The sequence below is a fragment of the Rattus rattus genome, chromosome 8, assembly GCF_011064425.1.
Source record: "Rattus rattus isolate New Zealand chromosome 8, Rrattus_CSIRO_v1, whole genome shotgun sequence".
Classification (NCBI taxonomy): Eukaryota; Metazoa; Chordata; class Mammalia; order Rodentia; family Muridae; genus Rattus; species Rattus rattus.
Genome location: NC_046161.1, coordinates 36,632,978 through 36,645,558, shown reverse-complemented (window position 1 = coordinate 36,645,558; position 12,581 = coordinate 36,632,978). Strand labels below are relative to the sequence as shown.

The 12,581-nt window shown below is 48.2% G+C and overlaps 1 protein-coding gene across 1 annotated transcript in view; it reads left to right on the top strand.

The window, feature by feature from the left end:
* The window catches only part of Sorl1 (sortilin related receptor 1), a 159,854-nt gene that overhangs the window by 69,758 nt on the left and 77,515 nt on the right, over nt 1-12,581 (top strand). The window contains exons 13-14 of the mRNA XM_032911077.1: nt 7,266-7,444; nt 9,918-10,104. Coding sequence (XP_032766968.1) covers nt 7,266-7,444; nt 9,918-10,104 — 366 coding nt within the window. The remainder of the gene's footprint in view (nt 1-7,265; nt 7,445-9,917; nt 10,105-12,581) is intronic.

Sequence of the window (12,581 nt, the reverse complement as noted above, 5' to 3'; positions counted from 1 at the left end):
TACGCCAGGTACTGTGAGTCTAAAGAGAAACAGGATGCTGTGGTCCCCTTCCCACCCGCACGCACGAGCTCTTCGCCCTCTGGCTGTGAGGCAGGCGAGGAGGTAATGGTTAGTAAACTGCTATGTGAGGAAGGCATACAGGGACCGGGGCTTGGCTTCCTGGGCATAGATCTCATTCTTTGGATAGTTTCAGTCTTCACGTTTGGGAGTCCGTTCTCAATTTTCCTTGTTTAGCTTCTCCACAGATTACATTAGCATTCCAAGCTGGCTCCCCTGAAGGAGCTAGTGTGATTTTAGTTCTCTTACACCATCTGTCGGTGCATATGTGCCCAGGGAACTCAGCGTCATTCTGCGCTAGCTGCAGCAAAACATGGTCAGGAAAATAAACTGGCTGACGGAAAACCATAACGCCCTCCCCAGGCGTTTCTCAGTGGCTTTGGGGGTTGGCGGTGGGCACCGTGTTCTGTTGGCACGGATTGTTTGGAAGGGTCTGCAACACGTAGTTTGAATCAGTGTGGACTGGCCTCCTTCTGACAGGTACATGCGTCCCGAGGTCCAACTCCAACTTGGCTGGGGTCTGTGCAGCCACCTGGCGTTTGCTGAGTGTGTTATTCTCAGAGGTGTCCGCTCCTCCTCCTGCTGTTCTGAAAAGCAGAGGATGATAGGGAAGTTAGTCCACAGGCTTCAATGACAAACAATTCCCCGTGCCTCGTAGACGGAGCGAGGCCATGTGCTAGGCTTTTGTTGTGTGAAATACACCAGAGAAGCAGGGCAAAGCTGGGAGAGTTCGTTCTGAGTTCAGTGTCACAGGATTCAGTCCTTCTCGGCTGCTCCCTTGCCTCTGGGAGGCTAAGCAGAATCGGAGTGTCAGAAGTCAGAGAGCGCATGGCTGAGCAGAGCTACTCAGCAGGGCGGGCATGCTGACCAGGTGCAGCTGTCCAGGGCATGCCCTCAGCAGCCCGTCTTTCCTCCGACTAAGCCCCAGCTCCTACTTTCCAACACCTCCCCATAATGTCACCATGGTACGAGCCCATCGAGGGACTAAAGTCAGAGCCCTCATGATATTGCCACCTCTCAGAGAAGAGCTCCATCATGAGTGCACCAAGCCTTTCCATTCACGATGCCAAAACTGTCCTCAGGCTGTGAGCCTCTGACCTCCCTAACCGGAACAACTTCTCTGTCCTTTGAGCCTCAGAATTTCTCCACTGTCCCATTCATTTAGATTGATTGTGTTCAGAATTTACATTTTAGTTGCCTATCATTCAATGCCTGGATTCTTCAACTCATTAGCAAGGCTTTTGTAGGCCCGTATGCCCGGTCTATACAAGTCAGCAGGCACTTAGCAAATATTTGATGGATCAATAAATAGGTCATGGGTACTTGGGCATCTGAGATTGCTTTTTCCTTTCTTTTTTTTCTTTTCTTTTTTTTTTTTTTCAACACCGAATTAAAAATCGGGAAGGGATCTGGGTAGGGTGCTATTTGCACAGCTCCAAGGGAGACCACGGCTGTTGTGTTCTGTGTAAATGACAAGCCCTGAGCAGTGGGGGCTTCCTGAGTATGTGCAGCCAGACAGTGGGAGAGAGGATCTGATCCACCCTCCTTATCTTCCACACGGGGACATGATATGATGTGTGGGAGTCAGCGCCCACACTGGAACATGAACAGATTTCTGCTCGGAATCATTTCAGGTCAATTACACAAACATTTGTTGAACAACTACAGTGAACCAGATGTTGTGCTAGACGCCAGCGATCGGAGGCGAGTGGGGCCTGGTTCAGGATCCGCCTGTGCCCATGGGAGTACTAGGACGTCAGAGCCAGTTGGCGAGAGTCTGGGAGAAGGAAGGAGCTTGTTTGGAGGGGAGGACAGAAGGTTCTATATGTCTGAAGACGACTAGAATGTGGCCCCTCACCTTTAAGCACTTTACTCTTTATTTGTAATGTAGCAAAGAGAGCCAAATAGAGCAGTCTTTTGTGCTAATCAGAGTGTAGAGATAAGAGACAGGAATGGTGGTCAAAGACAGATTTGGGGTATTCATTTACCACCTCATGCGTTTTCCTCTGATTAGCGCAGTAACTAAGATCCCTCTGTCTGCCTTCCGCCTTGCTTCTCCGTTGAGACTCTATCACTGGTGTTAACTGGGATGCGGAGCGTGAGGTGCAAAGCGTCGGTTTGCCTTTGTGTCCACATGTCTGAAGTGAGCAAATGAGAGAGAGAGCCCGAGCGGCTAGGGATCTGCTTTTGTGTGCTTGACCAGGAGCCTGCCTGGAGGATGCCAAGGAGTGGTTTCAGTCCTTAAGGGTGCACAGCATCCTGCAGAAAAAGGGCTGCCGCTGCGCCTTGTATCCTGACCATCAAGGATCCGAGCACCAGTGTGAGCTGGATCCCGAGGGCCGAGATCAGTTTCCGTCTGTTCTTGGCAGTTCGCCTGTCAGCGCGATGAAATGTTGATAGTTACTAATACTTTGGACTTGCCCCAAAGCATCTTTCTCTGTGAGGAGATCTCCGATTTCACAGGGCTTCCCTCTGGGAATGCCCCCAAACTCCTGCAGAGGCTACAGGCAGCCGCTCAGCTGTAGTCGCCTTTTCTGGATCAGCGTTCCAGGTGAGGCTTCGTGGTTCCAGAGGGTAGGAAGCTGCAGTGGCCTCTTCCATGGTTTCTATGCCAGTGGCTAACAGCATCACCATGAGGCAACTGCAGAGAGCCATCCCCACCACAGTCCCACCCTGGGTGGCTTCCTCTGCTTCTTGAGGCAGAAGCAACCGATGTCCCTATCACCTTTTAACTGTCACAAAGCTAGGGCAGGGTTTTTTTTTTTTTTTAAAGAGAAACTCAGTGTGGGTTGTTTAATTTCCTGCAGCAAATGATGATCATTCTTCTTTCCGGTGGTAAAAGAGGTGTGAGGTGCGGGGATGGGGACGTGGAGGTTTCATCGCCGGTGAGCCACAGTGTGGAAGACACTCATGGATCTGGTCATGTATGTGCATCAGGGTAGGGTGTGAACTCGAGGGCAGGGCCTAGTCTGAGCTGGCCTGAGGCAGTGCCAACTGGGAGGTTGGGCAAGGCTTCTCAAAGGAGGTGAAACTCGACGTAGAGTACGGGTGTTTGAAAGAGCTTTCGGGGCTGGAGAGGTGGCTCAGCACTTCAGAGAGCTTGCTGTGCTCCCTGAAGACCTGAGTTTCAGTTCCCAGCATTGACATCAGGCGATTCACCACTGCCTGTAACTCTAGCTCCAGGGTGTCTGATGCCTTCCTCTGGCTTTGGTGGGAGATACAAGGTTGGGGATTGGGGAAGGGAGCGGTACCCTTGCATGATTGGCATACACTCTCGCATACACGTATGAAAGGAGACACAACTTGAACCAAGGTGGCAGTGTGGGTCTGTGGTCCCCAAGGCCTTCATGCATGAACAGAGTATATATTGAGAGACGCAGTGGTGAGAAATAGGGCTTGAAGTGGGCATTGAACAAGCACCAGTCCCGTGAGCCCTTTCCTGGCTCTCAATGGAGAGGCTTTTGTTGTTGCTTGTATGTGTTTAAATAACGTTATTGTTGTTCTTTGTCAATTTCATATACGTGTGTAATGAAGTTTGGCCATTTTTATCCCCCTTAAACACTCTCACCCCATCTCATTCACATTAAGCTCTTCTTCCAACAGATAGTTCTGTCGATAGGTCGTTTTATTCCTTTGGTTTTCTTCCCTGAGTTCAAATAAGGTTGCTTCACGAGCACAGGTGTGAGGCTATTTCCTGGAGCATGGGCAACTTAACAGTGGTGGTACCACTAAAGATAAAACAACACCCCCTTCTTCAAGCTACCAATTAGCTGCCAATAGCTTCTTTCAGAGGGGCGTAGCCTCACTAGTCCCGCCCTCACTTGTGATCTATATGGGCCCAGTTTTATGAACGTAACCACAACAGCTGGGAGATCATAAGAGAAGTGGCCGTGTATACCCAGAAGGTTGCAGTCACCACTGTCTCTAGCTCTTACGATCTTTCACTACTGTTGTCCCCTGGGCTTTAGAGGGGTGATGTAGATCTCCCCAGGGGAGCTGGACACTCTCAGCACTTGACGACTTATTAGTCACTGTATTGATTGTTGCCCATAGCAAAGAGAAGCTTCTTTGGCCAAGGCTGAAGGCAGCATTCACCTAGGAATATAAGCATCAATATTTATGGGGCACTTTGACATTGTGCCCATTTAGTAAGGCAACAGCAGGCTCCCTCCTATGGTGTTTGAGCAGGTTTGCAGTATCAGGCAGGAATCATCTCCCACGGAGGGGCCTCAAATCCAACAGAGAGCAATTGGTTACCTTCACAATAGTCCTGCCATCACTGCACTAGTGGGCGCTTCTTGCCCTGCAGGTTGGAACGGTAGTTTGAAGAGTCTGTCGTTGGGCAAGACTGAAACTTTGCTTTTGAGGACTTTAAGTGGAGGCTTCCTTTGGAAGAATGAGGAGGATGAATGGATCCCAGAGGAGATCGGAAGTGAAGGCTCGTGGTTTCAAGGGTGCACCCTGTGTGGAAAGGACATGATTTCTGGTTAACTGGAAGGTGATTTTACCACTCACAGAAAACAGAGGCCTGGGAGGCGTGGGGCAGGGCCATTCCATAAAGGCAGATTTGGTCAAGGTGATCCAGGTGGCAGCTGCAGGTTCCAAGTTTGGGTTCAACATGTGGTTGACCACGTGCCTCATGTGGTTCTGCCTTCTGCCACTTATGATGGAGGATCTTCCAGTCCTTGAGTAACTGTGGCAATGGGGAACTTGCCATTTTCTTGGAAACATCATGTGAATGTTTATATTCTCATTCTTGATTAGTCTTTGGACGCACGAAAACATTTGAATTTAATTTTACCAGATACGTCTGTATCTACATCTACAGGTGCATATGTGGGTGTACAACTGGCCTTGTGCAGTTGGGGTTGGGTTGTGTCACATCCAAGTTCATTGTCTAAATTGCCGACTGGAGTGTAGAGCTCGGTGAGAAATTGAAGTTTTATTTTGGTTCGTGATTGAATATGTATCAGCTCACTTCATATTATTTCACCAACAATGAATGAGCGTTTATATGTGTGGTCCACAAGGATATCTTTTTTTTTAAAAAAAACTGCTCTTACATCATTATCCTTCTTATGGTTGGTTTTGGTTATCAACTTGATGGGATTTGGAATCACCATGGAAACAAATCTCTGAGCATGTAAGAGGGATTAGCTCAATTAGGGTAATTGATGTGGGTAGGACCAGTTCATTGCCTGGAGTCTTGGACTGAATCAAAAGGAGAAAGTGATCTCACAGAAGCAAACACTGCTCCCTGCGGATGCAGGGTGACCAGATGCCCCAACGTTCTTCCTGCATGACTTTCCTGTCACGATGGGCTATATCTTCAAAATACAAGCTGAACCAATCCATCCTGAAGCTGCTTCTGTTTTTTTTTTTTTCATGTCTGCATAAGTAACTAATACAAGTCTCTTGTTCAAATCAAGAATAATCAGGAGGAAAGGAAATCCATTTACCTGAGTGCTTTTATTTTCCATTCTCAAAAGTCCCTTTGCTCCTGTAGGTAAACAAGTGACTGCTCCTCTTATGTTTTAGGATCTGTTCCACCTGACTCTTGGAGAAATTACCAAAAAGAACTGATAATTTTATCTCCATCTCTTCTTGTTCCTTAGCGCGCGCGGGAACACATACACATACACACACACACAAAGATCCATATTTGCTTTTTTTCTTGCCTCTTGTCATTTTAATTTCACTAGTAAGTCCTCTTCTCAGTTTCAGCCTGTTGAGATCAGACCAACATGGGTGTTCCCTTAGCTGTTGCTATTGTTAGACAAGTGCCCTTTCTTCAATGTTCCTGAAAAACGCCATGTTCTAAATGAGCAGTGTGTTCTCAGGTACAAGGCTATGCCTGGCCACACACCTGCTGGTTCGTCTCATTAATGGCCTACTGTCTGCACCTCCTGGGAATCTATAGAGAAATGATTCATTTCCTGGGGCTATCTTTGGTTGGATGATCTCTTAAATGGAATTATCTAGCCCATGTAAAAATAGATAGACTTCCTGTATCATCATTGGACAGCTGGACCATCCCAAGCTTGTCTGATTAATGGACGACTCTAAAGGTTTCCTTAGGGGTGGCATTGAGCTTCAGCTTCTCAACATTGGTAAAAAGCTAGGGACTGAGTGGGTTAATCATATTTGATTTAAACCTCGCTTGAACTCCAAGCATGTCAGCTAGTTGAAAATTTGCCCCCACATATGACCTGTGCTGGGTAGGTATTTAGCCCTACAGTGGCCTGGGTGGCTGTAGTACCATCACTTGGTTTAGCCTCTAGGTGTAGAGAAGTCCATTCGCAAGTCTCAGGATGAGAAGAAGTGTTGGGATTGAATGAGGTGATCAAAAGATTCGTGTCTAGTTCTTTATATGTTTGTTTGTATGCATATGTGTGTGTGCATATGTATATATATATATGTATATATATATGTATATGACATATAGATGACAGGGTAGTCAGCTATACTGTCCCACGTTCTAGATTTGTTCATTTGCATCAAATGGTACTGAGAGGCTGGGCTGAATCCAGATGCATGTGGTATCTATTGGTGGTGCCACGTGTGGGTAAGGGTGTGGCTCCTTGCCCTGCATGAAATTGCATTTCCCCAGCAATGAATGGTTGGTTTGTGGGTTCAGATCTTTAGACCACATGGGCATCCTAGTTCCCTAAAATTTTACATGGTGATTTTAGCATTCAGTGATGATCCTTGTCTGATGTGATTACTACAGTGGGGATTACAGAATGGTAACACTTCACATTCTGTTACTACTTTTTAATGGTATTTGATGATGTACCAATATAAGAAAAGATGACTTTCTTCCCTCCCTCCCTCCCTATCTCATCACTGGAAGCAATCCAGACCCTACTTTTATTCACTATGTAATGTTACCATCATCTTTCTCTTCCATGTCAACATTTTTCTAAATTTGGCCTCACAGAGTCCTATCAGCTAGTTCCTGCATCTTATTTTTCAGCGGGGAAAGTTGGGAGATTGAACCTAGCGATGAGTGACCTGCCAGTGTTTGCATTCATTTTAGGTGACAGGATCTGTCCTTGACACTTTCTTGCTCTTCTGGCACAGCCACCACCTGTTGTGAGGTCACCGATTTCTGGAGCACTGGTTATGGTCACTAGCGATGTATGTAGAAACCGAGGCCTGCCTTCTAGGACTGAAACCTCAAGGCTCCTTTTGCTCGTCTTGGGCAGGTACAGCACCAATGAAGGGGAGACCTGGAAGACGTTCGTCTTCTCTGAGAAGCCTGTGTTTGTGTACGGGCTTCTCACGGAACCTGGCGAGAAGAGCACCGTCTTCACCATCTTCGGCTCTAACAAGGAGAGTGTCCACAGCTGGCTCATCCTGCAGGTCAATGCCACCGACGCCTTGGGTAAGCCACTGCCTCTGGAGCCCTGGCTGCAGACTTAATGACTGATCGTCTGGAGTGGGCGGAGCCGCAGCTTAGATAACAGTGTCCTGTTTGAGACTCACTGTGGGAGATGACCCAAACGAGTGTGTGAAGGGCCCAGGGCACAGGTGCTTGGGGCACAGGTCTCCTTAAGGGGACTGCTTATGATTCTGTGTGTCTTGGTTCCCTCGTGCAGTGCCTGGCGTGTACTAAGTCTAAATAGATACCTGTTAAAAGTGAGAGTGGATGGATGGATGGATAGGCGGATGAAAGTGGGTTTTCCAAATTAGAGGTTCCTCCGGGCCCTATTCAAATGAGTTTGCCTGTATTAGCTCTCCATTAGGGAAAAGGAGGAAATCTTTGTTTTGGCTCCTGGTTTCGGTCCATAGTTCCTTGACATCTTCACTACAGTTGTGCTGGGAGCTGTGATGGGAGAAGTCTGCTTGTCACATGGTGTCAGGAATCAAAGAGAGAGAAGAGGAGGAGGGGCTGGGACCCCAGTGCATTCCTTGATATCACACTCCTGATGACCTTACCTCTCTCCTCTAGAGCTCACGTCCTAAAAGTTCCACCATTTACCCACAGTGCCATAAGCCAGGGACTAGCGCCTGGGTCTTTGGGAGCATTAACGCGCGTAGCACAGGTTTGACTTGGGGTTCTTTGACGGCTATCTGGAGCCTCGTTACTAGCTGTTGGTGCACGTATGCATGGAGGTCTGATGGACTCTGGAGGGCTCTTTCTCTCTGCCTCATTGGCCTCTGCCCTTCCTCACTTCTCCTTACCTGAGCCATTCAGCCTCAGTCTCAGGATCAAGCATCTCAGGACGTGCTGCCCGCATCTCGGTTGGAAGGTGTCTCTCCTCTGTCCTTCACACCTTGAATTATATATCTGTGCCTGCAATTAGGTATCACATCCCACCCCCTAATTATAAGGCTCATGCAGATCTCTAGTGCACCCACTGAGTTTCTTTATTGCTTCATAGACGGTAGGGTTTTTTTTTTTTTTTAATAATCCTTTGCTAATTTGAGTGGCATTGTGTCGACAGGTGTGCATCAGCCTTGGGTAGTATTTAATCTGACACACATATAAAAAAAAAGATATGAGTCACCAATTAGATGTAAGCATGGAATTCCCATAGGCACACTACTGACATCTTAAGTGGATGTGGGCTGGTGGAAGGAGTGTGAAGTTATGTCTTGTCATTTCCAGTCTCTCTACATAAAGATCCCGTACCATCAAGTAGGGCGAACGCATTTTCAGCGCTCTAAGCCTCTACTGCCAGATGTGCTTTCCTTCTTAACGAAGCAGGATGGGTCAACAGTACCCCTGCATCACCTGTGTACCAAAGTATCCCAGGAGAGACCCCAGCCCCAGCCCCAGCCCCAGCCCCAGCCCCAGCCCCAGCCCCAGCCCCAGCCCCAGACCAACCCTACCTCATCCCCGCCTGTCACCTAACTTGTAAATGGAGCTACCCACTCTCCTAATAATTTAGAGATTTGGCTGGGTTTTATGGTATATGGTGGAATTTCAGTTCTAGGGATGTTGAGGCAGGGGAATCAGGAATTTGGGGTTCACTTGAACTCTAGATATATCCTCTCATCTCTAAAACATGCGATCAAGCAAGCCAGTAAGGCACCCAGAACTCTGGGCCAGTGAGATGATGGTTGAACAGATAAATGTGCTTGACGCTCAAGCCTGGAGGAGACCCTGGTTCAATCTGGGAACCCATATAAAGATGGAGGGAGAGACCTAACTCCATAGAGCTGACCTCCACATGTGCAGCAGCAGGCACATTCAGAGAAACAAAGAAAGTTTGAATATAATGTAATATAATATAATATAATAATACAAAGTTTAAAATACACAGTCAGTCCTAAACCAAACAAATGATAAAACATATGCACATGACACCCTCCCACATATACACAATAAATAAGTAAATACAGTCAGAAACCAAAGAAATGACCAAAAGCGTGCACATGTGCAAGCACACTTGCACGCGCGTGCGCACACAGTGCACAAATCATCAAAAATAAACAGCAGCTTCCCCCCAACCCCCGCCCCAGTGCCTCAGATTTTATGATTCAGAAGTTGATGGTGTCAAATGTGACTCGCACCTTCACAGCTTTCTCAGAGGAGCTGTGTTACAGGGGTGCTGCCTTCCTCCTTATGGCTGCTGCCCACCCCGTGTTACTAGAGATGGGACGTTTTGAGCTCTCATACTTGCTGGATAGCTACAGAGGCAACGGAAGTTGAGGGCCACCGGAAGTGGATGGCCACCGGAAGTGGGGGGCCGCCGGAAGTGGAGGGCCACCGGAAGTGGAGGGCCGCCGGAAGTGGAGGGCCGCCGGAAGTGGAGGGCCGCCGGAAGTGGAGGGCTGATTTGAGGGTGGGAGACAGGAAACCCTGCACCAGCCTGGATTTGAGGACTTGCTCTGCCCTTTTCTGTTCTCAGGGGTTCCTTGCACAGAAAACGACTACAAGCTGTGGTCCCCATCTGATGAGCGGGGGAACGAGTGTTTGCTAGGACACAAGACAGTTTTCAAAAGGAGGACCCCTCATGCAACGTGCTTTAATGGGGAAGACTTTGACCGGCCGGTGGTCGTGTCCAACTGCTCCTGCACCCGGGAGGACTACGAATGGTTTGTTCTTCCTCCATGCCTAGAATCTGGAGTTGCGTCATATCTGCTCTGTGGTGTGAGGCTAAAAGATGGAGAGCATGTTCTCTTTCTCTGAAGAAGGGGATAAGGAGTCCCCAAACAGGCTGTATGAGTGAGGGCTGTGTGAGGCGCCCTCTACTCATGTTATCTTACAGATCTAGCCGTGCAGTTCAGCAGAGATGCAGACACTTCCGTAGGGACTCCTAGCTCAGGGTTTAGTTCCGGGAGGACCCCTAAAGGGAACACACTGAAAACTTCATTTAGAGCAACTTGTTTTCTGTAGCTGAGGGTGGGGTGCTTGGGCCTAGATCTGTGCCTCCCTTTACTGGAGGAGACTTTTTTTTTTAAAATCTGAACTGGGGGTGATATACATATGTACTATTTTTGTATCACTTATTATTCCTTGAGGAAACTATCCAAGGTGTGTCTGGGGATTAAGTGGAAGTGACATCTGCACTGCACCACCTTAGAGGAAGATTGGCTGCCTTTGGTGTGGACCTTGAAAGGAAGGAGAAGTCTTTGATTTGCAGTAGGAAAATTGGGATTCCTAGAGATGTTTGTGCTGATTCTTAGGGAAAACATTCAGCTACGAGGAGAGGGCAGCATCGGACAATGCAGCAGTGCCATGGTGATGTCGGAGCAGGAGAGTGACTGTTACTGCCAGTCTATGAAGACTGGGGTGGGTGTGTGGAGTGGAGAGAGTGAGTAGAGATGAGGAAGAAAACATGGCAGTCAAAGGGAGGAATCGGAGGTCCTGCAGGAGGGGGACGTCCAGCCTTTGGGGAGAGTTGAGCTGAGCAGAGCTTAGTTGTACATGGTTCCTGCTGTTGAGCACACAGTATCACTGGCTTCCACAGTCTCTTCTGTCAGGTGTGGCTACAGCATGGTCCTGCAGCCCACACTGTGCATGTGTCTTAGTGTTTGCTGAGGCACCGGCTACCTTTTATTTTCGGCGCCGTTGTTCTTGGCCAGCAAAAGCCAGAGATTTAGACCAGAGGTTGAGAGAGGACCGGTGGTAAATGCTTTAGGCTTTGTGAGTCAGATGGTTCCATTGGTGCTGTTCTGCTAGATTCGGCCAGATGCGAGCATGGGTCTTGTTATGATACAAATGCTGCCCCAGGAGTTCCACGGGGCTCCAGGCGCCAGACCCTGCTCCTCTTCATTCACTCCTATTGTGAGCTCCACCAGGGGTGCCACCCACACCTGGATTCCTCAGGGTGTCTTGGAGTTAGTCCTGTCCAGATGCCAAAGGTGTCTGTACCAAGAAATAAAATGAAGACTAAATAAAAAGTGATGTGGGCGAATTAAATGAAGGTTTTGTTTTCTTTCCTCCTGGTTGCTGTTTTGTTTTTTTAAAAAAGAAAAAGAAAAGTCCCACTTGCCCGAAAACAAGCAAAAGTTATGTCTTCTAGGCAAACTGGCTGGGCTCTTTCTGGTTTGCCAGAACTGGCTTGGTACTTATTTTTGCTAGATGCTGAACCTTTTTATTACAAACCAAGGAAACCCCATCTCTGCCCCTTGAGGCCCTGCAGAAATGGTAAGGGGCCCGTTGATGTCAGGCTGCCCTCGGTTTGCTGTGGCTTCTGGAAAGGGGCCATGCTGATCACAGGACTCTGGAGAATATTTTGTGGATTGGACCGTGGCACCGAGAATGGACATGGTCCCAAGACACCAGGAGAGAGGAGATGAGGATGTACCAGCTGTGGTGGCACCTGTCCGTGGGTTGAGCCACCGGCAGGCCGTGGTTTGCAAGCCAAGTGAATTCTCATAACCCCGTCGGACCCTAGTGGGAAGCCCGTGTTGGTGGACATACTCTCTGATTTCAAGAGCAGCTTCTTCTACATCTTTTTATTTCTCCACGTTGCCAAGCCATGCAGCGTTCAGATTCCAACGTGTAACCCTTAGTCAGCAAATTACTTCCCATCGTGACCCACAGACCACACATTTATGTATGCGCAGATTCACACGTTCGCTCGTGAGATTAAGACAGAGCTTTTATGGGACAGTCGCTTTTAAACATGCGATGGCTTTTGCGGTCTGGCGTTGTTTGTGGGAGAGTATGTAGCTGTTGTGGCCCACAGACCAAGGAAGCTGTCCCACAACTGGGCGCCTTGCTGTGGAGACAAGCAAGCAATGTACTAACAGCCCAGCCCAGGTCCTCAAGAGATCCAGAGAAGCCAGACAGTCAGAGATGGATGGATGGAATAAGGGAGAGCAATGAGCTCCTGCCTTTGGGGTGGTTCTGCACAATCCACTAAGTGGGGATTACACAGCGCAAACCATGTTGTCCTGTGGTTTGGTTGTACTTTTCATCCAGGGGAGTCTAGGAAATATTCAATAGATGTCATAATTCAGTGTCAGAAAGTAAAGACTTTTGGGTCAAGCTCATGAGTATGAAAATTCCTATGACTTGAATCAAGTTTTGGAAAGCACAAGTATAAGCCACCGTACTTTCTGGG